This window comes from Setaria viridis, chromosome 3, assembly GCF_005286985.2.
Source record: "Setaria viridis chromosome 3, Setaria_viridis_v4.0, whole genome shotgun sequence".
Classification (NCBI taxonomy): Eukaryota; Viridiplantae; Streptophyta; class Magnoliopsida; order Poales; family Poaceae; genus Setaria; species Setaria viridis.
Genome location: NC_048265.2, coordinates 23,966,221 through 23,993,718, shown reverse-complemented (window position 1 = coordinate 23,993,718; position 27,498 = coordinate 23,966,221). Strand labels below are relative to the sequence as shown.

Here is a 27,498-nt window from a genome sequence, read left to right as displayed (position 1 = left end):
TTTACAATATGTCAATGTCAATAGCTTGCTCAAAATATTTGTTTACCAGCATAAGCAAGAATGGTATAAATTTGATTTTTGTTGGGTTGCACCTTTTATATGGACGATTTGGTGTATGTTTAATTTGTTTTTTTAAATGGTTTATATCTTTTATACAGGTTAGTTGTCTTAGGGAAAGTATTGTTTACGATTTTTATCCCTGTTGCAGCATAAGGATATAATGGAGACTGTCCATTTGGCAAACAAGACATTGGAGATCGTCGTCTCCTCGGATATCTATGCCAAGAATAGATTGAGAAGGAATATAAACTTTTTTTCTTCATTTTTACTTGTGTAGTCAGGTACTCTTTCACATATTATGTGTGCTTAGCTCGTGAGCTGTAAAAATTTGGTTGCATACGGTTGTAGAGGTTGGAGACTTTTCTATTTTCCAAAAAAAAATGTCAATGTTCTTAGATGAGTCAGATCGATGTTGTTTTTCTAGCATGAGAATATTGATTTGTTAAGTCGAAGTTGGCAGCCACACGAGCTATTATTGTTCTTCTAGAGAAACTCCCACATATGACTCTCCCATAGACCATGCATGCTCCTCCTGTCTTCTTAGGTGGTAGCTCACCAACTATTGGATCCAATCCCATGCATGCTTGCCTCCAACTATGGGCTGGCCTGTCACCATGTTACCTCGCTCAATCTTAGCGAAGGAGCAAGAGCTCATTGCATAAGGAAAAAAGACCACCATAGAAATGTTCACACTTACTTACACCTGCGAAACTACACATCTACACCACTCCTCAACTCATATAGGGACTGTAAAACTTGGACCTGAGCAATACTCAACTCGGGATGGAAAAAGACCAGCTAATTTCGAGTCTAAAATTTGTACTCCCTCCGTTTCAAATTGCAGATCGTTTTAGCTTTTTTAGATTCATAGATATTATTATGCACCTAGATATAATGTACGTCCAAGTAGCATAATAATATCTATGAACCTAGAAAATTCAAAACGACATATAATTTGGAACAGAGGGAGTAGCCACGAACGTCCTAGAGTAGTTTCAGGCTAATTTTTTAGACCATCCTTAAGTAGTTTCATGCTAATTTTTTAGACCAGCTCCTAGCTGGCCAGACTGTCTTCCTTTTTTAATGTAAAAATAATTGAAACAAATTGTTGGGCCGGCTCGAATTTTCTTTCAGAGTTAGGTTCCTCTTCTGCCCAAGCCTGACCCGGCTAGGCTGAAAATGCTCAAATCTGCTAAAGCCCACCAACTAACCTGGCTGGCTAGCACCACCAATGGCCCTGTTGTAGATCTCAATAATCAGTTTCTTAGCAAAAAAGGGCTCTCGATGAACTTATGAGCTTACTCTCATATCCACAACAGTTGCCACAAAGCAACATACCATAAAACTATCAACATAGTATGTAACTTACAGCAAAATAGGGCTCAAATGCCGACTCGATCTATAGCTAATGACTCTAGCATCATCATCAAGCCAAAGTTGTTGCTATGTCTGTGCACCCTCAGGATAAAATTGTCCCTAGGTGGCATTTGGATTGTGGGATATGGAGGGAGGGAATGAGAAATGGGGAAGGATGGAAATCTTATCCAAGTTTGTCTCATGGGAAAAGGAAATAAGAAGGGATAGGGAAAGGAAAATGCGGACCTCATTTCCCACAGATTTATTCCCATCGGGAGGGGTGGGTTAAGATCGGATAAGAGCTTCGTGGTCATCGCAATCGCAATGGGACGCCCTCCTTTTGACCTTACCCGCTATGCTAGTTTCAGCTTCACGAGCGCCACAACGGCATGGCCTCCGGCGTGCTCGATAGCTGGAGATGCGAGCGCCTACGAGCCACCCTCGCTCCGGATGTGCGCTAGCCGTCGAAGATGCGAGCGTCGGTGGAGCCACCCTCACCTCGAACGCATGCTGTCACCTCGCACGTGCACTGGCCGCTGGAGCCCCTTTGCCTTGCATGCATCGGACACTCGGACCGCTAGAGCCCCTTTGTCTCCCGTGCATGTGTGTGGAGTGGAGCCAACTAGAGTCCATAGGCATCCGACCGAGGGGATAAGGTTACCTAGATCCTCCACACACACGCAGGGGAGGCAGAGGGGCTCTGACGGTCCGAGTGTCTGACGCATGCGAGGCAAAGGGGCTCTGACAGCCAGCGCGCGTGCGAGGCAACAGCACGCGTCCGAGGTGAGGGCGGCTCCACCGACGCTCGCATCTCCGGCGGCCAGCACGTGTCCAGAGCTGAGGGTGGCTCCGCAAGCGCTCGTATCTCCAGCTACCGAGCGTGCCAGAGGCCATGCCATGGTAGCGCTACGTGAAGCTAAAACTGGCGCAACGAGCAAGGTCAAGAGGAGGGTGTCCTGCTGCGATTGCGACGACTACAAAGTTCTTATCCTGATCTTAACCCACCCCTCCTGATGGGAATAAATTGGTGAGAAATAAGGTCTGCATTTCCCTTTCCCTATCCCTTCTTATTTCTTTTTAACATGAGACAAACGTTGGATAAGATTTCCATCCTTCCCCACTTCCTATTCCCTCCCTCCATATCCTACAATCCAAACGCCACCTAAGGGTTTTCGGGTCAAAGCCGCGCATGAGAGAAGAACAGGAGGAGTGGGAGGCGGAGGAGAAGTAGGCGCTCTTAGATAATTCAGAATTAGTACGAATCTTAAAATAAGTTTATCCGTTAAAATTAACTTATTTTCCTATATATTTAGGAAGTTGAAAAATGGACACTACTACCTTTACTTTTTGTGAGGGATATACCTAGTATATTTTGATAATTCCAATACTGTAATGACCGTATCACACCTAGTGAAGTCTAAGGCAAAGACGTCCAGAGTCCAGACTTCATCTCACTTTCCGGCCAGTAGGTCTCGTGGACGCATGGACGAGTTGACCGGTTTATTTGGTCAGTCTATACTCTATACTGGGGATTCTTCTATTCTCAGGAGGAAAAGAAATGTAAAACCGCTGGGCATATTGTCACATCGAGAGGCTTGACAGAAACGAGGGAGAAAGTAACAGGAAGGAAACGCGTTGCTGCCAAGTTGCGATCAAATTTCCTCCCGTGACCGAACCTGCCCCGTTCTTCACGGCCTTCTATACGCCACTCACTGCGCGTACTTTTGAATGCTTGTTTGTCTTCCATTGTTGACGTCAATTGGTGTGCACATCTAATTAAAGGAAGGAAAGCACCCTTGATCAACTGAATTAGGCGCCACCGCGCCAACACACATTTGGGGAGAGAAAAAAAAAGTACTGCTCTACTTTTCATGATAAATCGTACGTACGCTTTTAGCAGGTCATATATCATTAGAATTCAGAACTGTGACATATATACATCTAATAAAAAGCAAAACAAAGACCAAAGAAATTAAAAGGACAGACGGCAACGGGTTTGACTGACGCCGTGTTGGAAGTCTTAAGAAGAATGGTTCGGCAAAGTGTTAGGCAGTTTTAAACACGGCCAATCCCCCTTCTAGTAGTTTGTATATAATCAATCCTACTTCTCTAAGCAGTGAGCAGCTTTCCCTCGTTAACCCCAGAGCACACGTAAAGAAATCTGAGGCTTAAGCCCAGCGCGAGCAGCGTCGATCAGCATCCATGGCTTCTTCCGTCCTCCTCCTGCACACAAAGCTTGCAGCTTTCGTCTTCTCCCTGTCCCTTCTTCTCTCCTCCGCACTTGGTAACCATGGCGGTATCGGTATGGTCATATCGTAGCATGTATGACCTGCAGGTTCTGATGGCTTTTGTTTCAACTGTCCTGGCAGGGGCGAGGGTGGTGTGCGAGCAGCTGGCGGCGGAGCTGTGCGCGTTCGCCGTGTCGTCGACGTCGCGGCGGTGCGTGCTGGAGAACACGCACTGCGCGGGGCGGCCGACGGCGTACCAGTGCCGGACGTCGGAGGTGGTGGTCGAGGACGGCCGGCTCGCGGGCACGGTGGAGACCGACCGCTGCGTGCGCGCGTGCGGCGTCGACCGCGCCACCGTCGGCATCTCCTCCGACTCCCTCCTCGACCCGCGCGTCGCCGGCGCGGTCTGCTCGCCGGCCTGCCTCCAGGGGTGCCCCAACATCGTCAACCTCTACGCCAACCTCGCCGCCGGAGAGGGTAAGCGCTCGATCCTCAGTTCGTTACAGTTATAGGATGTTCTGCGCTGGGTTTTGTTCGCATAGGCCGAAGCGTGTGACCAATGACTTTTCTTTGTTTTTTGTTTCGAGTTTTGCTTTTTGCCTTTTCTTTTTTTTGTTTGAACGAAACTTTAGGTAGAACCACGCACTACCGGAAACGTATCGTGTGGAACTTATGGGGGCCAGATCAGGCCAAGTTAAATCAATAGACAACGAGTCTATTTGAAACTGTGTCTACGGCATTACATTAATAACCATATAATAAAAAGTGGGAGCATAGAAACCCACCCTTAAGGATTAATGATTAGAAGAGCTAATGAGCTCGAACTAAATAATTGGAAGAAAAGAAAAAGAAACCCTCAAGGATTATACTGATTAGCTTAACCAATTAGTGATTAAGTACCAAGTCAAATAAAATCTAGTCATGAAATTTAAGTACCAAAAGAACTTTTCGACATTTACATAATTTCAAGTATTTTTCATTTTCATTTCTCATGACATAAATCGAATCAGGTCATGGATTTTATACAGATGCTTTTTTGAAGGAAATTTTATACAGATGTTTCTCAAGGTAATAAAGGTTTAAACTTTATAAGAAAACTGCTTCAGTTTTTCTTTAGATCAGGTAAAACGATTATGAATATGGTCATTTTGTTTTATATAATTTCTCTATAAATTATTTAATGAAATTAACTTGGCATCATTAATATTGCTATTTTGTTCTATAGATTCAGTTAAGCTTGTTAGACAAGTTTAACCTATCGAGAGAACTAAAATGACCAATAATTTGGAAGAGGTCGGAATATAAAATAGAACAGGCATCACTCACATATTAACAATCCACTCCATCACGAGGACACTTAATGAAAACTGAAGTAACAAACATCACCCAACAACACGTTGCTCGCGGTAACAACTGGCATTATTGATCACAAATTCGTCCTCACCATACATACTCCATGAGCCCTTAGCCGACCTTGGGAACCTTGGCCACGATGCCAGCCCTGTCGACGAAGACGCGGACGCGCTTGATGTCGAAATCGGTGGTCACGAAGGAGCCGTCAGGCAGGACGACCACCTTCACGTCCGCCCGGTCGGCCAGGATCTTCTGCTTCGCCACCTCGGCCGGCAGCCCCTCCACCTCCGGCCACGACGTCTTGCGGTTGTCGCCCATTTTCGCCGGTGGTTCGTCCCGATCGAAACCTGCAGTAGTTTAAGTGAAGGGAAGCGCGGTTTGGTGTGTGCGTGGAGCCTGGTATTATAGGCCAGTTTGGGGGCAGATCGATCGATGGGATCACGTCAACTCAGACGATCGACCCAATAACAGGGCATCTTTCTCATCGGATGCCTTTGCGTCGTCTCATATGTTTGAAGCTGACATTTGGTGCAACCTCTTGCTTCCTCCGGGCTTCTGCTCCGTGTGGTTGTCGGACGCGAGGCCGTCTGCTTCGACCAAGTCTGCGTGTTCTGGCCGGCCGGCTTTGTGAGTCCGGTGGCGATACAAACGACGAATTTGCGATGAATGGTGGTACTCCTAGAAGGGAAATAAGATTTCGTGTTCGAAACAGAGGCCCGGTGTGCCAGTTTGTCTCCGGAAGTACTCCCTCCGTTCCCGTTGACTTTTTTTTTCATTTGTTTGACTATTCGTCTTTTCTACAAATTTTTTTGCAAATAGACAAATCTACAAGTTAAATTTAAAGTATATTTAACAATAGACCTAATGATACACATTTTATTTTAGTTAACTAACTCGTTCAATAAATATTATTGGTCAAGGTTGAAGTAAAAAATCAACGGCGTCATATATTTAAGAACGAAGGGAGTACTTGGCTAGCCGCCGTCATTTATTTGATCATGGGAGTGGGGTCATCGTTCTTATCCTCTGCTCGCCAGACAGTGCAGGATAGTCATCACATTACAAAAAATGCTATTAGATGCTACTAAAATTTAGACGAATGAATATTGAAATGTTCTCCTGCCGTCCCTGTTATTGAGAAAAAAATGCAAACATTAGTTAGTTTTGAGGGAAAAATAAGCAAATTGCTGCAAGTGGAGTACACTGTAGTATATGATAAGGTTTGTGCATAGTTAGTTAATTTTGTGCTTAATATTACTTGGTAAGTAATAATGCATAGTATTGGTTTATGCATGCTGAATTGCTGACTAATTGACTCATGTACTATGCTATATTTGCAACGGCAGGCGTAGCTTTTTCAGAATTGTGCGAGGTACACCGTGCGAACCCTCGCCGTGCCATGGCACAGCTCCAGAGCTCCGGTGAGGCACATGGTGCTTCCACCACGGTGCGGTTGGATGCTGCTGCTCCTTCACCGGCGCCGGCGCCTTCAGAGTCAGCTTAATTGGACCTTTGAATCCATGTTGTTATTGATTTATATAGATAAATTTCTTACACCATAGCTCGCGGATTGGAGAGCTGTAACATTTTTACGTGATGAACATGCATTATTGTAATACTTCAAGATTACTTCCTCCTTTCTCAGATCTTGCTTCTTTGCACATTTATTTTGTTGACGTGTTGGCTAGTGAATTGATAAGGAATTGATTTTGTATGAGGCTTTGGATTGCGTTTTCATTTTCTTTCCCTTCATTTTGATTATTATAAACCTGCGAGAGTATGCATGCCCACTCATCCAATGTAAATTTCGTAGAAATTAGCATGCATAGTTTAGTGCCATACTTGAACATCGGACACTTGGCATAAAGACTTTGCCGAAACTTGCATGTGCGTGCACACATGCATCCCTTTTTTTATGCATGAAAATCATGTGATCTAGTGACTCGAACCGTGCACACAATGTGGATAGCTAGGTGTGGAATTACTTTTCACTTAAATGCACCCACATTCTACCTTTGAGCATATTCGAGAGACTGGAGCCAGCCTGATGGAGTATTGATGAAGTCACCAAATATATCTCTCTATCAAATTACACATCACCTACCACAGTATCACTAAAATAATAATGTCATTAATTTGTGATCCAGAAAAATGTGAATACTGAGTTTAGAACTCGAAGCTCGATGAGCACGTTCCACTATAATAAACATAACAAAGAGCACACTTGGGCAGCTCCCCACATGCTCTCTATCACGGAACCAGAACTGTTACCATAAACAAATATTGCAGCACAAAATGATGCTCGCAGCGAGCACCACCTTTGAAAAGGGATCCTCTACTTTCCCCTATTTTCTTCACCACATTTAAAAAGGATATCTTCTGTTTTCGCCCAATTTTCTTCTTTGGAACTAGAGGTTATTGGCCGGAGTGTGAAACTTGTAGAGGGCAAGCCTCTAACCGCTAAATTCTCATATACTCCGTACTCCTAGAATGGTTAGCTTCTAATGGTGTGGCATTGGAAGTTTAGGTTTGGATTGGTGGGAAAAGACTCTCCCCCAATCCAAGTCTAGGTTTCTTGTCCCATTATTCCCTCAATTCAAACAAGGAAGACATTGTCATCACCTCCATGTTTCGAATTCCAGTCCGCTTTTCCCCGCTATCTAAACAACACTCGTGTGTTTTATGTATGGCTAGGTAAGAAGGCTAAGCATGAGCTTTGAGCTACCATGGAGTATTTTTCTCGCTACCAACTTAGAGCAATTCCAACCGACTCCCCATCCCAGCCCTTACCCTTCTTCTGAGGTTCCAGACGGAAAAAACAGTCTCCAAACAAGCCCTCGAAGGCTCGAACCCCAACTCTCATCCATCGCCTGAGCTCTCACATGTGGGACCTCCTACAAGCCTACACGAGTCCTCATCCGCTCATGCCACTAACTGCCTGGATTCACGCTATCCCATCTCTGGAGTGGAATTGAGTAAAGAAAGAAATGAGTGGGTACTAGCGAATCTAGCCGGCCGTGCATCGCCACAACTTAACGCCCTGCCGCCCTGGTGCGGTCCTGCACCGGCCCAGCATCTATGGAGAGGATGGAGGGAGAGAAGAGATGGGGAGGGGGAGGGACTGCGATTGTCGGTAGCGTAGCTGGCTGCTTATGCGGCCTGGGCAGAGGGAGAGAAGAATGATGACATCATGAGAAGCAGAGATAAATGGAGATGTGAAAGAGAGTTTTGTAAATTCATTTCGGATGTTCTATATGCAATTTCACGATCATGCACCTTTTATTTTCTTATTAATGTGCCTCATATTTTCTTTAAATTTGTACTTTTAAATACACGTTCAAAACATAGCCATTTAAAAATAATTGTTGCAAATCTAGTCATAATAGTAGCCACAACATTATCATTTTCACATGAAACAATTAACTTGTTAGTTACATGATATGAATAAAATGATGATGAGTGGAAAATAGAGAGACACATATGAGAGATAAGTTGGAGTCCGTAGAGAAGTAGGGGTTTGGAATGTGGATGAAATAGATGTAAGAATTCAAATTTGAGAGATTGGTTGAAGATGTTTTACCACTTTACCAAAACGTGGGTCCAAGCAAATTGGAGGCGCCTATCTTCCTTATGACTGGTGAAAGGATGAACTCTTTTTTCTATCTCTATCTCTATCTCTATCTCTACAGCTAAAAGACCAAATATCTCACCAAAGAGGCGACGTTTTTGTGGCGGAACCGCCCAACTTAAGCTGGTTTAAGTGCGCCTAATCGCCGTTGGAACGGCAATTATTCGAAACGCACCTAAAACAGCATAAGTCCGGTAGTCCGTCGAGTGTCCCTGGGACTCCTCAAAGAATCCACGGCGTGTCTCATCACCATACATCAGGATAATATCCGCGATGGGATAATATCAACAAACATTACATTTTTACATACATAAATAGGAGGTACGAGTTATTACAAAACATAAGTTGAGGCAAACTTAGTAATGCAGTGTTAGACAAGCTCTAAGATTAAACATAAATAGTTCAGGAGAAGATGCGTCGATAAACTGTTTTCTAGGGTATTGTGAGACTCAGGTCAATACCCTAGGGCTTCGGGGTCTCCTCCTCGGTAGCCTCCTGTGGAGCTTCTGAAAGATAACCACAAGGGGCAAACCCTGAGTACGGGGTACTCAGCAAGTCTTACCCGACTAACCAATATAATAGTTTTTCTTTGGAATGCATGTCAGCCTTTGGGTGTGCTTGGTTGACATAATTTTTGCTGAAAAAGCTTACTACGAGTGAGACCTTAGTTTTATCTTTTATTTTAGTTAAGTCATTACCTAACCATTCTAGATGATAACAGAAGTAAAAGCATTCATAGCGGTTAAATCATACAGTACTTGGCAACAGGAGATTTTATATCGCATGAGTTTATACTACGATGCTTAACAGCGATCAAGTGCATTCATAACCGAGAATTGCGGCGATCCGGATCAAATTACATCCTGCAGGAGAGTACCCCCATCACCAGCATTATACGACTGTCCAGGTCGTACTAACAACCTCTCGATTAGCAAAGTCAATGATTAGGAATACAACTACCCGGACCTAGGGATGCACCCCCACATGGGACCCCACGTCTGGCCTGATCTCCATGTGAGTTTCAGGCTACACCCCTGCCAATCTCCAGCACGTCAAGCGCGGGTACGAAGCATTCCTGATCATAGAATTTACTAATCTACTGGGCTTTACTGGTCCCATACCCAGTAAGTGATCAGATGTTAATCACTTGATCAAAAGTTAAGACATGAATCGGGCCTTAACCAGATTAATCTAGCAGACAGAACTACATCTCTAGCTTCTGTCCGTTTCATATTCCAGACTATCCTTTATAAGCATCATGTATGACTTAAGAGTTTTCCTTAAGGTTGGTAAACTACGCATGTAGGCAAGTAAGCAATTCTAGACTTGGGTAGTTTCTAGGATTTGAACAAGTGGCAAAGATGTCCTTAAATCAAGGCATGATCATACACAAGAATAGGTTTCATCCAACTCCTAGACTTAGTGCATGCAATAAACAAATAACCTATAACTAGTCACATGAAATAACGACTCCAAAATAGATAGGTATAAATGCACCGGGGCTTGCCTTGATTGTTAAAAAGATTAGTAGAAGCCGACGGATTTGCTTCACAGGGAACAAATTCAAACACTTCGTCGGACTCCAAGGGTCCTTCTGAAAATTCCCAGTAATCTTCTTCCGGTGCTTCTGGATCTACGGCAGATATACATGCAGGGGTTAGAATGCAAACTTTTTGAATAACAGACTATACAACTTTCCTTCATGATAAAGTTGCAAGCCAACAAGGACTATACGACTTATCATGATAAAGTTGCAAGCCAAACACATAAAATCTAAAAAGATTTACCTATACTTTTAGTTTTCTTATTTAACCCTTTCTATAGCTTTTTCTTTTAATATTTTTGATAAAGTGGTAAATATTTTCTAACTTGAAAAATCTAATCCCCTATGGTTTAAGAATTATTTGTGATTGATAAAGTATTATTCATATTTTATAAATTTTATAAATATTAAGTATTTATTTAATTACCTTAAAGGAAGGCATTAAATAAATACTCGAATTTTTATTATTTTCCTAGGGTGTGAAAATTTTAATGCATAAAGGAAAATAAAATAAGCCTAACAAAATTGGTTTCACTAATGTTGGACACTTCTACAAATTTCTGTGATTAAAATGGTGTAAAACGAATTTAAACGGATTAAAATACTAAAGGAAATCTAATTTTCCCCGAAAATCGCCCGAAAACTTTTCTCACTCACCCATTCTCTACCCTCTCTCACGAACCGCTGGCCCTACGGCGCGGACCCCACCTTCCTATTCACTTCTACCTGCCGGTTCTTCTTTTCCTCCCGACGGGCCCCGCGGGCCGATTTTTCTTTTTCTCTCTTTTTCTGCGGCCCAGCTCCGGCCCAACGGCCTTCTTTCTTTTTCTTCTTCTCTGTGAAAACCGGCCAGCTCCACTGGGCCTTCGGCCCTTTTCTTTTTCTATCGCTCGCACGCGTGACTCCCTGGGCCTCCGCAACACCAGCCCAAGAACTGCTCCGGCCTTCTTTTCTTTTTCGACCGAACCGCGCGCGCGCTGCTATTGGGCCTCCAACGCGTCGCGGCCCAGCAACCGACCGCACCGCTTCGGCCTGCTCCTTCTCCCTCTCTTCTCTCTGACGCGCGGGCCCGAGCGCCCAGCGTTTTCTTCTACCTCCCGCCAAAACGTGTCCGCGACAGGGGGCGGCGCGGCTCGCCGGCCGGCGCCCTCCCGGCGGCGGGACTAGGTCGCGACACCAACCCTAGACCTACACGACCTCGTGCGCGGCAACAGCTCCCCGGGAGATGGCCGGAGCCATCCCCTCCACGGCGACGGGCGGCGACTCCTTCGGCCGGCCGTGGCTTCTTACGACAACAGCTTAACCGACTCAAACGACTGCTTCTACTCCATCCTAGGACCCTAAGGACTCGACTACGACTACTCAAGAAGGAAGAAAGGCAGCGTAAGGTGGTTCTCACCGTGAGCGGGGGGCGCGACGGCGGCGGACAGAAGCGGCGGCGAGCACGGCTATCCCGGCAAGGATGTGGGACAACGACTGGCTCGGGGTGTAGCTGGGGTGTCTGTGGAGGAGTGGGCGAGAGGAATCGACGGGAGCTGCGGGGAGGTGGTGGAATTTTGCTCGGCGGCGGTGCTTGGACAGAAGAGAGCGGGCGGCGGTAAAAAGAAGATGGTGAAACGGCGGCGCGGGAGCAGTAAGTATATGAACGGTTTACCGCGCGCATGGCTGCCACCGTGGTCTACCCCTAGGCTTGCGTGGTGAGGAGGTGGCCTAGTCGTCGTGCTGGCGAGCTATCGGAAGCGGCGGCGGCGACACGTCCTGATGCTCAGTCACCGTTCTTCTGGCGCCCGTGATCTTCAGAAGCGACTGATGGTCGATCCTCAATCCGACGGCCTCCCGTGCTTTAACAGAAGTTGAAGATAATCTCAAGACCGTCATCTTTTATTTTGGCGTTGGCTCGAGATAAACATCAAATTTGATTGAATTTGGATTTGTTTTCTCGGGTTCTTCTGAATTTCGACTGAAACCATTATTCAGTTTCGTCAGTTATCGTCAGTGTCATGGATCTCACTTGATGACTCGATTTCGTGGTCTAATTCTTCTGCCTTCAGTCCAACTTCTCCTCAAACATGTTCTATATTGTCCCAATGTTCCATTTTGCTCATGAACAAGTACCCTCTTTTAGCTACATTGCTCTGAATTTAATCCCAAAGTTGATGTCCGGCTGCTGTTCAGACTTAGTAAAATTCAGAGTTTCAGTCAATTTGTGATTTTGTGCTGACTTTGAGCTCGAGTTTGACTTCCTTCCTTTTACTGTTCCTGGCCAACAACACATGATTATTGTAGTCCAAAGTTCATATTTCAATGTAGTGTAGTTGTCCTGGTGCACTTAGTTGAAAAATTCTCCAGAATTAAATTTTGAAAACAGACTCTGCTGCTGTTTAATGGACTTGCTGTTTTCGGATGGTGAACAGTAGACGTCATTCTTCTTTTCCTTTTTCTGATTCTTTGAGATCATTAGCACTGATTTGGTTCCAACTTTTTGGTCCCTTAATTCTAAATGCTCCTACACTTGTATCCCCTATGTTTGTCACATTTTTCTGAATTTCAAATTTGAAATTCAAATTTCGGTCAAAATTTGGCCGAATTTGGAATTTTTGCCAAATTCCTTTCTTTTTCTTTTGGATTTCTTTCTAAATTCTCATAGTCACTGTAATACCTCAAATGGCACTTATTACAGCTTTTACGGTCCGTCAATCGCCCCTCGCCCCGTGACCCTCGCTGCGGTCGATTTTAGGCGTCCACTCGAGGCCCAAAGCACGGCAGGCCTGCGATCCTTCCTCCAGCATCCGCATCCTCCCCACAACCCGCGCAGCCCTTCCTTCTCTCCCATCGGCCGTCCGCTCCCTCCTTCTCGATGTGTCATATGGGTGCTGCACCTTAAGTTTCATATTGAGAGAATGGTTGTTCCGTTGTACTACCTGTTGGCAACTGAATTAACAGGGTTATTTGGCATTTAGATGTGTGGTATGCTTTGAAAATTCTTTTATCAGTGTAACGTCACTGGTATCACGGGGATTTCCAGTGTCTCCAGATCAATTGGCATTTGGATGTGCCATATGCTTTAATATTTTCTTAATCAGTGCAACATCACTGGTGTCATGGGGATTTCCAGTTGCTACACCAAATTGTGTGCTTTTGTACCTCTTGTCATATATGATGTATAGCTGAGCTTGCCTTCTCACATCATTATTGAATTGTGCAAAATCTGAATCTTGGTTCCTATGATTTAATTACTTTACTTACCAGCATTTATGTGTTCTGTTGGTTGATGAAATGGTATCTTATTCATCTTAATCTTGATTTTTGAGACATTTGCAAATTAGGAAAATTCGGGAAAAGACTTGTGTTCCATAGTTCCAACTGTGTCAGGCCATAAACCTCATAAGTCAAATGGGGAGTCAAATCCTTTTTATTTGTTTTGTCAGTGTGCGACTACAGCACACAGGCTTGATTTATAACTGACAGCTTGAGCATGTTACATTACATCTCATACAAATATTCACATGACAGTCTGTCAGCATTATGACCATGCTACATAATAGCTGTTTCCAGAACCAATGATCATGGGTTTATTTAACCTTATTAGAACAATTCATGGTTTCTTAAAACTTGGTTTTAGCTAAGAAATGCTTTGCTTTTGTGATTTGCAGCCAGCAGAGGGACGCAACTGTATTGCTGATGAGCATTATTTGCCAACCCTCTTCAGTGTCAATAATTCTTTTGAACTGATATTTTATCTTTGCTTTATTCTTGGTCCCTTGCTACTCCTTTTTATATAGTTGGGCTTTAATCTTCATATGGTACATCCTGGTGGAATTGCTAACTGGTCGGTGACTCATGTAGATTGGTCCGAGGGAAAATGGCATCCAAGGTCATATAGAGCTGCAGATGTTACCTATGAACTCTTAAAGAACATAACGGTGTGTTTTTATCTTGCTAAATGGAAAAAATATTTTTTTGCCACTTGTCGTCTTTGTGTTTCATACTGATCAATTTGTTTGCTTTAACTTTTGCAGTCTGTCAATGAGAATTTCCACATTACAAGTGATGATAAGGTAAGCATATTTCCTCCTTGTCCCCCAAGCACAACTTAGGAATTTGCTATTACTTCGTTGCTGGGATTTGGTCGTGGTTATTGTGTTACATTGTACCGTACTTATCTGAAAACACTTGAAAGTATTTTTCTTTCTTGTGTGCCTTGCGGGTATCAGTCTTGATCTTAGTTTTGGATAGTTAAGCGAGGTAACTGTGACCTATTTTTAAGTACATGCATGTAAACTCTTTTCTGATACATGTTAAGACACTTTCCAACCACTAGCTGGCATGCTGAAGAATGTCTCACTCGAATAATTCTTAGTTGAAAAAAATGATGTGTTGTAGCATGTGTATGAATGTTAATGTATTTTTTCGTCTCCATTGCAGAAAGTTGTGACGCTGATCCCATGTATGTGGAAAGGAACTAAAAGACCTTGCTACCTTTTTGCTAGAAAGTTTTACCCAGAAGCTCTGAACAATCTTTTGAAGCTATTCTCCAATTCATCAGCTTGAGTTCTACAAGATTTTTTGGTCTTCGGCCTAGGAGATTCACCTAGGATTTCTTTCCTCTCTCTCTCTCTCTCTCTCTCTCTCATGTAAATTGTGAAATTGATACTTAGCGGCTCGGCTTAACAGGACGTCTTGTAATTCTGAGTCCCTTGGTAGGGCTGAGGTGCTCTTTGTTTAGTATTGGCACTGCCCTCCCTGTAATTCGTGGTGCCCTCTGTACGTTTCTGTGATCCCTTCAGTTCACATTTCTTGATGCCAGTGAACCACATGTAATTGGTTGATCTATGTCCTTATAAGCCACATGTAATTGGTTGATCTATGTCCTTATACTGAAGTGGTAATTGCTGGCTTTGTATGAATTGGGAGGGATCTTTAACCACTTTCTTCGATACATCAAATGTTCAATGTAGTGCAATATAAATATTTGTTGCCTGTAGTAACGCATGGGTACGGTCGTAGTTCCTGCGAAAAAGGTTGTTGGATGCAAACACGCAAGGCCTTTGTGATCCGAGTTCGTTATTGACTGAATGTGCAGTGGCACAAAAATAACTTTTTTGAGAGGACAAAAATAACTGTTTAACTCAGTTTAAGGGCCAGCGCTTTAAAATAATTGGGCCAATGTCACACTGTCACGGACTCACGGCCCATCCAAACATTGAGCAGCTCATTTTTCCCTTTCTCTGTTTTTTTTAAAAAAATTCCGGCACATTCCCTTTGTCCCATATGGTACCTACCTTTCGCAGTTTCGCCACTTCGAGTCACTCCAGGCCTGCAGCCGCCGTTGCTCACCCTCTTCCGTCCTCCCCCTCCGGCGCCGGCGTCCTTTTCCTCGCTCCACCGCCCCATCCCCTCACCTCTTCCTCCTCTTGAATCTAGGAGCCAATGAACAACCTCGAGTGACGCCCACTCCACCGCAGTAACATGGCTTCGCCGGCGGGTCTCCGCCCCGCCTCGCCGCCGGCGATACCCGGAGCCGCGGCGGTGGCGGCGTGCGCCGCCATGGCCGTATCCTACGTCGCTGTCCTCTACGCCCCGACGGTCATCCTCCGCTTCCCGCCGCCGACCTCGCTCCGCGCCTTCCTCCACCGCCGCTTCGCCTCCGCCGCCGTCGCCTCGACCGCCTCCGCGCTCGCCACAGCGGCGCTCCTACGGGTAAGCGCCCCTGCTCTGATCCCATCTGAACCCCTCTCTAAACCCTGGCTCTGGATCACCGGACCGAATCTCAAATCCACCATCTTCTCGTATTCCTCCCCTTTTGCCTCCCAGGTCTGGAGCCTCGGCGACTTTGCTGATATGCTCGCGGTGTTTGGCATTAGGAAGGATCACTTGGTAAGCGAGCTATCGTCAGCAAACAAGTTGCAGTTTTGTAGCTCGCTCATTAATGTGGAGCTTCTGATTCTTCTCGCTTGGACTGAAACGCTGGTTCTTCTTCAGCTTCAGGCAGTGGCAATTCCACTTTTCCTTACATCCCTAGTGTATGCTGGGTCGTTCGTCAATAAACTCTGGCCTCTTGCGAGCTCGTGGGGCGGAGATGGTGATGAGGCGGGGATCAGCTCCGCCCAGAGGCTTGTTCTTCGGATCCAAGCCGCCCTTGATGATGTAATGGTGTGGCGGAACTATGTAGTGGTCTGTTCTTCTTCCCCTTCACCACTATCGTTCTGTACTTCTTATAATTTTTATAAGATTCTGTAAACCAGTGGCCTAAGATTACCCAGTGCATGGCCGAAGATTTGTGTGGCAAGCGAATTAGCAATAAGTGAAGAATTGATGACTCTGAGTGGGACTATAAATACCACTATACCAGCTAACAGTTGACTACTGAGGCCATTCTCAATGCAAAGTTTCATATTTATGTTTCCAAGAGGGCCATAAGCAATAATGTATTTAATTCAGAGATGAACTAGCTCACACAATGCATAGTTTCATCTTTCGTTGTTTCCAAGGCTATATGCAAGACACAAAGATCTTGGAAACAGTGTACACATGGTTTCATCCTCATGAAACTTTTTTCTTCTCTCACCTTATAAATAGTGTGCCATGTCATCAAAATTGCTCATGTGGCAGCTCATTTATTGTTCATGAAACTCCCATTGAGAATGACCTAATAAACACTTCGATTCCCTCTTTTATAGTTGCAGTGATGTTGTTTGGTGATGATGATCAGGCACCATTTACCGAGGAGCTGGTTTTCAGGGCGTGCATGATACCACTTCTTTTATGTGGTGGATTCAAAATGTCTACAATTATTTTTTTGAGTCCAGTCTTCTTCAGTCTAGGTAAATTTCTATACATTTCTATAATGTTGTACTAATTTTGTATTTGGAAGAGACCAACCTTACATGTATCCAATTTAACCTAACATTTTCTGATTTTTCTTTCTCTAATTTGCAATTGGTTTATAAATCAAAATTGCACATCTGGGGTTGCATATACATTCTCTGCTGTTGATGTTGTTGGACTCTTTTACATTAACTGAACCTTTGTGTTGACAGCACACTTAAATCATTTGTTCGAGCTACAACAGCAAGGATGCAATTTTATGAGGTCACTACTGATTGTAGGTATTTTTCATTACATCTTTTTTTTCCCTTTAGTACCTTCCTGCAATGGTATGAGAAGAAAATTTTTGAGCTAGATTAACTTAATATTGGTGTCAGAATCTCAGAACAGACTTTTGGACCTATATTGAAATAATGTTTGTTCCTGCTGAAATCAAGGAGAACTACAACATACTAGTTCAATGTTTTTATTCTTCAGTGATACAAATTTACCTTCAAACTAGTTGCACTATGGTCTCCAGTTTTCACAATCAATGTACTGCCTGCCTGAAGAGTGAAGAGCCATGCTATGTGGTTTGCAATATGCAATGGATTACCATGGCATTAAGCCTATCATCTTAATATTCATATCTTCATACTTCTTGCTACAACCTCACGCTCATTTCACAAGTATTAATTTCTCGATTGAGATTGGTTACAATTTAGGCATCAGGACTTATTACATGTACAGATTATGTAGCTAGAAACCTGCATTTTTTGACCTTTTAGTATGCTTGGCATGTAAATTGGCATCTTCCAACATATTAGTCTTTTAGTTCTCCACATATCTTTCTTAAACCTTGTCATCAAGTTTTGTAGATTACTTCTGTTTCATCAGTTGTGGACACCTGTTTTCTGCACTTTATGAGCTTGATTTAACTTCTTACCTTCCCTTCAGGTGTCCAGTTAGGCTACACTGTAATCTTCGGGTGGTATGCAGCATTTTTGTTCATTCGAACAGGTCCCACTCATTCTTTTTTTGTGTTTTAGATTGCTCATTTGTATATTGTTAGTGATGTTATCAACTTGCTGTCCTTTCTGAAATTGCTTTTCTAGTTGTAGAATTGAAGTTTCCATGTTTTATCATTGACATTTTCATTTTTTTCCTTCAAAAAAACATTTGACATTTTCATTCTCGTTCCATCCTAGTTCATGCCGGATTGTTTTGAATAATCATATTTGTACTGTACTTTTCACAATTAACAGTTAAGTCTTAGGATGATATTCCAAATTCCAGAAGCTTGAAAACCAACACCTGTATGACACAAAAATTCTGATTCATCATTGTTTTTCCAACCATATTTTGGTACATTCAACTAAGCTTATGGATCGTAACCTGAAAAGTTCTTTGATTATCCTAATTGTGCTTGTAATCAAATTTCGATTTGGTTTTATGACATTGATGATGGTGTAACTACAAGTTTAAATGGTCTGAATAACTTTTCAGTGTTAATTAACTTTCATCTTCTTAAAAAATGAACTACAGGGAATCTGTTGTCTCCTATTGTTGCTCACGTCTTTTGCAATATGATGGGTTTGCCTGTTTTTTCGTCACCACGGACAAAAGGTGTGTATATTTATTTATATACATCCTGTTTTCTTTGAATAAAATGAAATAAATACTAATGCGTGTAAAATTATGCTCAACTTCTTATGTTGCCTGGTTGTTTTTCTGTCACAGGAGTGGCGTCGGTAGCATTTCTGGCTGGTTCAGTATGTTTCTTTTGGCTCCTTTTCCCTGCAACAAGTCCTGAACTGTACAACACTAGGTTAGATCGTTGCAGGTGCTGGCATGGTTTTTGTAATTGGAGATAGTGCAGAACTAGATGGAGAGCAATGGATCCTGAGCCTGACTTTCAGCTACTAACCAGTGAAACACTAAGCTGATAGCAGCCACTGCTGGCAGGTTTTTCATTTATTTTTCATTTCAGTGTTCCATACTGTTGTTGTAAAACATTTTTGTAGATATTGTTCCCTTGTTGTGGGCTAAGAGATTAGACTTGCAAAGAATTCCATTTCATCACTTGTTAAATACTTACCAATGAGAAAATCGCCGAGTCACTTATAGGGTGTTTGATTTGAAGAATGAGGTAGTCCATCATCTTTTTATTCCTTAATTTTTTTGTTTGGTTGCAGAATGGAAAAAGTTGATTAATCACAGATCATTACTCACAAACTAATTAATTAGCTAATAATAAATACTAGTATAAGGAATGAGTTTATTCCACCAAATTTGAGAAATGGGCTTATGATGCACCATCTCATCTACAACCAAACACCCCTTAAAGTTATAGTGTTAGCTTTAAAGAAATACTGAATCCGTACTGCAAAAATTTCGATCGTTATAATTGGGAAATGGGAATAGATATTCGCTGAAAAGCATGGTCGACTCCATGACGTTCATGTTACAGTGGGTTAGTGAACGTTGTGCAGATGAATAGTCTGATCCCTTCCTGCCCAAGTTGAAATTACAAGCCATGTTTATACTAAATTGATTGTTCAAAGTTCTAGCATTGACTAGGTTTACATCTTTGTTAAAGCACTACAGTTCCAAATTGACAAAAAGAGGCATATCGTTATGACATAGTAACCGTTTGAAGAAAATTAGCAGCCTCGCAATTTTAATCAGAAACCTAAGTAATTTTTCACGTTCCTTCGGGGCCTGGGCGGCTGGCTGGATCCTTCGGGGCCTCACGGCCTTTCAACGATCAAGAGCCCAAACTCACTCTCTACCTGTCATCATCTGAGCTCTGAATACACATTGCTAGGATGATTCATACACATTGCTATTACCCTTAACAAAATACAAGAATTAGCAGCTGTCATCATCTGAGCTATAATATAATAGCTCGACCTCTTGGATGTCAGTTGAATCCCCTGTGAGTTTAGCTGCGGGCCCAGCATGGCTTCCTCCCGTACTGCTTCTGCCTGCTGCCACTCCTCCCATCTCGTCAAGTCCATTTCCTTCAAGCATCCTCACCACCTCCGACATCTGAGGTCGGTCCACTGGGGAGCTCTGTGTGCAAAGGAGCGCAACCTGGATCAGGGATTCCACCTCAGAATCTATGCAGCTCTTGTGTATATCTGGATCAATGATCATCTCCAGTCTCTTCTGGTTTAGTATTCCCTTGACCTGCACAAATCACATAAACTCACCATTACGCCAATCAAAGCAGGTATTGTTGTGTCAAGCCACACAGCTAGATTGCAATTTGAACTGAGGACATGGCATTACTAAATTACCCAGTCAAGTAGCATGACATCTTCATCATTGGCAAGGCGAACAAGATCAAACGCACGCTGTCCTGTAATGAGCTCCAAGAGCATCATTCCGTAACCGTACACATCGATTTTCTCGGAGATTCTTCCTGTGGAAAGATATTCAGGTGCAATGTGCCCAATTGTTCCACGAACACCAGTTGTTACCTCATCTGTATCCTTGTGATCCATTAGCTTGGCCAAATTGAAGTGTCCCACTACAGCTTCAAAGTCTTCATCTAATAAGATATTAGCAGCTTTGACATCATGATGGATAATCTTTGGATCACACTGGTCATGTAAACAGGACAAGCCCCTAGCAGAACCTAATGCAATCCTTCTCCTTGTTTGCCAATCTAAAGGGGGTTCAAACGGTTTCCGTTCTACAAAATAAACCAAAGCAATAAATGTTTCACATTTGGATATTGTTGTTGAGAAAGTATAACAAGCTGGAAAAAAAACAATATAAAGGCTGTACGATGACTATAGTAAATAGGATAGAGTACCTCTTAAACGTGATGCAACACTTCCATTACCCATATAAGGATATACAAGCAAACATTCTGCTGATGTCATACAGAATCCACAAAGACGCAATAGATTTCTGTGTGCAACGACCATACCACTCATCTCAACTTCTGTTTCAAACTGTAGTTTCATAACAGGTGTCATCTCCTTTAGCCTCCTAACAGCTACTAACGAACCATCTGCCAGTCTTCCCTTATAGACGTCGCCAAATCCACCTCTTCCAAGAAGGTTCCTATTGCTGAAGACATCTGTTGCAGCTCTTAGTTCCCAAAACGAAAATCTCTTAAGCTGGCCAAGCTTGGCTGCCACAAGTAATTTATTGTCCTCTGATTGTACATCAAATAAATGCTCTTTTGATTTCCTACATCGACACAATGCACAACATATTGCAGGAATAGCCAATAGCAAGGTGGCACTGGCAGACACTCCAGTAGCAATTGCACCAATACAAGAAGAACAACTTCCTGCATGGAATAAAAAAAAAATCAGCAGCAAACTCATATACGCTAAATTACTGCTATACCCATGCAGGCGGGGAGGGGGGCATGAAGAGGGACAAGTAGGCACTGAATTAGTGCCAACGAGGATGTCACTTAGATGAAAGAGCAAAATGGGATGTACAGGTTTTTGGTCCACTAGTGGTGGTGTCGGCCCTAGTCACAACTCACATGGAGAGAAACTAGCAGGAGCGGAGCCAGCCTTAGAAACTAAGGGGGCTCATCTTCCTTCTCCTTGGTTCCTTAAATCTTCCTCTTCCTTTTTCTTCCACCGCAAATTTCATTTTGTGTGTGCGCCCGTGTGTGTTTGGGGTGGGGGTGGGGGTGGGGGGGGGGGGTGATCTAATGTTAGGCTCTCCATTTCTGACCCAGCATAAGCCATGTTGAACTCAACATATTTACATGGACTTAATAGTCAAGGATCTGAACAAATCACCTGGTGATTGCACAGGTGGTGGACTAAAGTGAGAGGCACCAGGGCTAGGTTCCGTGGTGCCAGGCCCACATATGTTAGGGTTGTTGGCAAAACTGCAAAAATAGACAAGTGTTAATAGCAGAAGTGTCAAGGCCGAAAAATTGGTGTTGACATCATAAATTCTAGCTTTACCTGATGGGGGTGGATAATGAAAGTGAACCAGTTGATGGAGCTTGTCCAGTTAAATTGTTGTTGGGCAGATCCCTAAATTCATTATAAACATTTAATTTGCATTGAATAATTACTAATCAGTATATACAAATACCACGTATTCATCTGATAGTGTCTGCTTGAATAGATACATTTAGCACCTGTCAAAATTCTAAGATAGGATGAAATGGCAGTGAACAAACGAAGTCTTTGTTCACAATCAAGAGGGGGACTTAGGTTCAATCCCTATTGATTGGAAGGAAAAATAAAGTAATAACCATGCTAAAACAAGGGGATTTAGTCAAATCACTCTCTACCTAAGCATGGGCATAAATGATATGGGAGATACTAGGAGATATTGAACAATAATAAAAAGAAAGCCATATAACGCCTCTCCCCCTAGTTGAGTTTTTTTTTTTAAATACGTACCCGGTATCAAGTTCTTTGGTTGTGGCTTCCGCTGAGCCCATTTCTTGTTGTTTATCTGAGGACTCCAACAACACCGTAATCCTAGTGGCAACAACCATTAAACACTCAGAACTCATATGGAGATATTGAAGAATGATAAGAAGAAAGCTGTATGTTCTCTTTATTTGAGACAAATACATACCCACTACTATGTTGTTTGCTTGTGGCTTCCACTGAGCCCAATTCTTGTATATCCTGTTCAACTGAGGACTCCAACGACACAGTAACCCTAGTGGCAGTAATCATTTTGCACTTAGAACTCGTATGGTCAGAACAAAGGGTATGGAACCGGAATAAGAAGGAAGCCATATGTTCTCTTTATTTGAGATAAATACGTACCCAGTACCACGTTGTTTGCTTGTGGTTTTCACTGAGCCCATTTCTTGTATTTCCTGTTGTTCATCTACGGACTCGAATGACACAGTAATCCTAGTGGCAGCAGCCATTTAGCATTCGGAACTCATATGGGCAGAATAAAGGGTATGGAACGAGCAATGGTATTGAAGAAAATAAGGAAGACATATGCTCTCTTTATTTAAGAAATACATACCCAGTACCACATTGTTTGCGTGTGGCTTCCACTGAACCCATTTCTTGTATTTCCTGTTGTTCATCTGAGGACTCCAACGACATAGTAATCCTAGTGGCAGAAACCATTTAGCACTCAGAACTCATATGTGCAGAATAAAGGGTTAGGTTATGGGAGCAATGATATTGAAGAATAATAAGAAGGACGCCATATATTCTCATATTTCCTCTTTATTCGAGAAAAATACGTACCCAGTATCATGTTGTTTACTTGTGGCTTCAATGGAGGCCATTTCTTGTATTTCTTGTAGTTCATCAGAGGACCCCAATGAAACAGTAATCCTAGAGGCAGCAACCATTTAGAACTCAGAGCTCATATGGGCAGAATAAAGAGGGTATGGAACAAGCAGTGATAAGAGGAGGCTAGAGTAAAGTCTGCACCTGTTATCAGATCGTTTGTTTGTGTCTTGCTTTGAGCCCTTTTCTCCAATTCCATATCGTTCATGTGAACCTTCTTTTGTGATAACATCTGGAATTGGATTGGTAATTTCTAGAGTCTGGGGTGTTTCCTTTTGAGCTTTTCTACTCCTTTCTTTTTCACCATAAAAGGTCCAATCCACCAATTTTATGTTGACCCTACAAGGGATAAAGGCGGCCTTCAATGCAGACTGTGCAGCCATTCTACTGGATTCATCAGCACCAGCATTTCCTATTTTTGCAGAGATCTCTTCGAGGCCTATCAAGTGTTCAAAGCCAGCATCTACCGGATTGTGTTGAACCAACGTGTTAGCATTGAAGCCTAGCTTGAGCCTTCGAACATTGGGCATTGCTCCTTTAGCAAAGGCTATGCAAAGGGCAGAACAGACGAATTTGAAGTGTTTCAGAACTGGGAATCCCTCCTTGTTAAAAAGGATCCTTTTTGTTGAGGCAGTCTGGACATACAACAAGAGAGCAGAGAGGGCAGGAAGTCCTTCAAGGATATCAATATCATTACTCGATAGGCCCATGACTTGAATCTTTAAAATGGCAAGTAGTCGTAGTTTTCCAATCCACTCAGGAAGGATGGAAAAGATGCAAATCTGTGGCAACAACTCAAGCTTCTGGAGAAGAGCTGGAGGAGAGGACACACTGCTCAAACTATCACAGCAAATATTACTGCTTGAAGCACTTGCCTTCAGAGTAGCATTTGAGGAGCCTGCAAGTAACATGGTTAGAGACTTGAGATTGCTGAGATTCGAGAGAATAGAGCCCAAGCACTGCAACTTCTTCTCAAGATTGTCAGAAGGCATTGTAGAACAGATGAGATGAAGATCTTGTAGATTGGTCAGCTTGCCTAGGTTTAGCACATTGTCTGCTGAATTGCTACTGAGATCAAAGCTCCCTAATGCATGCAGAGATGTCAATTGGCCAATACCGTTTGGCAAGTTTGTGTCACCAGGAAGCCTAAGGTACCGCAGACCTGGTAAATGAACAATATCCAGTGGAACCTCAGTTATTCTAGAATCTATTATCAGTGTCTCCAAGTGTTGTAGACCTTGCATCTTGGTTTGCAGATCCAAAGTGACATTACATACTATCTCCAAATATCTCAGTCGAAACAACTGGCAGACAGTGGTAAGGTCGAAACTTTTGTTATCCTTGTCACCCCAAAGATGAAGGATCATAACCCGAAGGAGCCGAAATTCTGATATAGAAGGCAAAGACTTGAAGAGTCCAAAAAAGGCAAGTGACTGGACTTGCAACAGCCTTAATTTTGTGGGTTGTGCTGCATATTCTGCATCGCCAAATTGGAGAGACAGTCGACGAACCTTATCAGCAAGTCTTATATTGGCCTGAGAATGATCAATAGCAGTGACGAAATTTTCTTCTATGGACTTGTACCTAATAAGATTTAGTATCATGTAGTGCACTGTACATGATAGCACCTCACCGTTGTAGTTGATGTCTACAGGTTGGATCATCCCCCCATTAACAAGCTCATGAAAATAGGTACTTGCAACTTCCTCCTTGCCTAACCCTTCTTGTGCACAGATAAAACCTTCAGCTATCCACTGCTTTACCAAATCGTCTTTCAAGATTATATGGTCCTCTTTATATATACTAAGATATAGCATGCAAGCTTTTAAATGACAAGGAAGATTGTTGTAACAAAGGCTAAGTACTTGTTTCATTCGTTCAATAGTTGGATCTGTCCTTAAATTTGAGCTCAGTGATCTCCTTATCCAGTTACATTGCTCTGCCCAATTCTGATGTCTTACTAAAAGGCTTGCTGTAGTAATAGTTGCTAGTGGAAAACCACCGCATTTTCTTATAATTTCAGATGAAACTTCATACGAGTGCTGATTATTTGTAGATTGATTGCCAGGAAATCTACTAAAAAATATTTTTGTTGACTCATCGTCGCTAAGAGGTTCCATCTTAAAAATATGCTTAGAGTTATGATCAGAACATATCTGAGCTACAACATCGCTTTCCGTTGTAATTAGTACTCTACTGCAACATTTATCATCTGGCAAAGCACGACTGACAACATCCCACGTTGATGAAGCCCACAAATCATCAATTATGATGAAGTAGCTGCAAAAAACTTACAGTCTTTAATGGAAAATAACCATCTTCATAAGATCTGCTATTGAAATATTTGAATTAAGTGGACCAGATCAAAGTTCAGGGGTTTTCTTGTGGAGTAAGGGGACTTCCTTTGGAAAATAATCAGCATGTCATGTACCATTCAAGTATATGATATTAGTTTCTTGAAGTAATCTTATATCTCAAATAGCACAGGCAGTAGGAGACATTCTCAGAATTCAGGCATGCATGTAGATAAACCCTAAATTTTGGTGACCATCCAAGTTCCTATAGAAGAACTATTATTTGGTTTGCATCATACAGTGTTTCAGGTGCACATTCCTGTGTCAAGCCAAGGGTCCATAATGTTTCTAGTGCTTGGGAGAGTTCCTGATTTAAACACAAAATGCAAAATGTTCAATAATAAATGCACTGAAATTTTGTTACTTTCCAGACACATCTCTTCACCACCTAATCACCAAATCAAAAGTATGGTTCCTCTGCTCAATGCAAAATGTGCAGTAATACCCCCCCCCCCCCCCTAAAAAGTGCACAATAGACAGCATTAAACTTCAAACTAAGAAGGTGCAGTTTAGGTGAACAAAAGGGAACTCTGAGGCAACTGAAAATCAGCAAAGTGGATATAATCGTATCTCTGTGTAGTCAAGTACCCAGGGTTTTCTAGAAAACCATATGGTCTTTATAAGCCTAACTGAGCAACTACTCTGAGGAAAAGATTTGCCAATATGTGTGCAGAAACTTACTTCTTATCTTGCAGGTGCGCCCTGATCGTGCCAATGAGATTACCCAGCTCTGCATCATCAGGCAACCGTTGTCGACGAACTTGTAAGAGTATGCTGCTGAGAAGCCTCCTCATGTCAGGCTTCTGGGATGACCGTGCAAAAGCCCGGCACTCAAATCGCCTTCCGAGCTTGCGGTACAGCTCTTTCGCAAGAGTTGTCTTGCCAACTCCCCCAAGTCCAACAATGGACACTACTCTCAGTTTCTGCTCTCCATCTCCAGTCAACCACTCACCAAGCTTTTCCATGGAGCTGTCGATACCAACCAGGCGCGTCGCCTCCATTCCACACAGCGGTGGTATTGGGGGTTCATCCGAATCAATCCTGACTACCCGACTCTGATGCTTGTCAAGATTGTACCTCTTGTGCCGCTGAATCGCATCCTCCAATCGGGCCCTGAATCGTGCGGTCTCGCAGGCGACCCACCGGCTCCGGCTCAGGTCCTCCCGGAGCCTGGCGACCCTGCCGCGGAGGTTCTTCCGGGCGGCGGCCGAGTGGAGCCCGTGGGTGAGCTCGTCGAGAAAGTCGTCGATGTCGTACGACAGCTCGCGCACCTCCTTCACCCAGCACCTGGCCGCCGAGGCCGGAGCCTCCACATTCGACGGCTCTACCAGGTACTTGTCCATCAACTCCTGGAGGTGGTGCTTGAGGAGGCGAATCTTGTTCTTCTCCCCATTGCGCAGCCGCAGCCATTGGTCGGCCTCCGGCGACAGCAGCCGCTCTAGCTTGGCAGGGAGGGAGCGGACGACCCCTAGCGAAACACTCACTGGAGCCTCCGCCATTTCCCACAGCAGATCAGAGAAAATCCTTTGTCACAGATGCCTTGAAGAACATGGATTCTTGTTTCCAGCCTCGTGTTTGTGATTCATAACGGGCAACACTTCGACGAAAGGAATGATATACCGAGAAAAGTTTATACATGTCGTTTTGGATATTAGATGGTTAGCTATTCCGATTGCTTACCGGTCGTTTTGGGTCACTTGAGATTATCTTTCGTGTAGAGTTGCGCGATGCAAACACTAGTTGCCTCATTCGTCGATTGTATCTGAGTCGCGACTATATTTGTTAAGTTTCTATTTTATTCTCATGCCGTATTTGTAGGTTGGCATTTATAACATATGAAGTTTCTGGGGAATATATAGTATCTCAAAATTGAGGAATATCTAATTATTTGCGAATATACAGTATCTCA

General features: G+C 43.2%; 2 protein-coding genes and 1 pseudogene across 2 annotated transcripts; 2 read left to right on the top strand and 1 right to left on the bottom strand.

The window, feature by feature from the left end:
- The first annotated feature begins 3,404 nt into the window (after positions 1-3,404).
- LOC117847339 (uncharacterized) lies at positions 3,405-6,711 on the top strand. The gene is made up of 3 exons (XM_034728532.2): positions 3,405-3,700; positions 3,786-4,121; positions 6,344-6,711. The coding sequence occupies exons 1-3, from the start codon at positions 3,619-3,621 to the stop codon at positions 6,499-6,501; spliced, it is 576 nt and encodes a 191-aa protein (XP_034584423.1). The 5' UTR covers positions 3,405-3,618; the 3' UTR covers positions 6,502-6,711.
- An 8,741-nt stretch (positions 6,712-15,452) lies between these two features.
- LOC117848600 (CAAX prenyl protease 2) lies at positions 15,453-19,057 on the top strand. The gene is made up of 8 exons (XM_034730061.2): positions 15,453-15,868; positions 15,983-16,045; positions 16,151-16,342; positions 16,881-16,992; positions 17,209-17,277; positions 17,933-17,995; positions 18,521-18,601; positions 18,716-19,057. The coding sequence occupies exons 1-8, from the start codon at positions 15,638-15,640 to the stop codon at positions 18,847-18,849; spliced, it is 945 nt and encodes a 314-aa protein (XP_034585952.1). The 5' UTR covers positions 15,453-15,637; the 3' UTR covers positions 18,850-19,057.
- Positions 19,058-19,484: 427 nt separating this feature from the next.
- On the bottom strand, positions 19,485-27,212 carry LOC117848599 (disease resistance protein RGA5-like; annotated as a pseudogene).
- Positions 27,213-27,498: the final 286 nt, after the last annotated feature.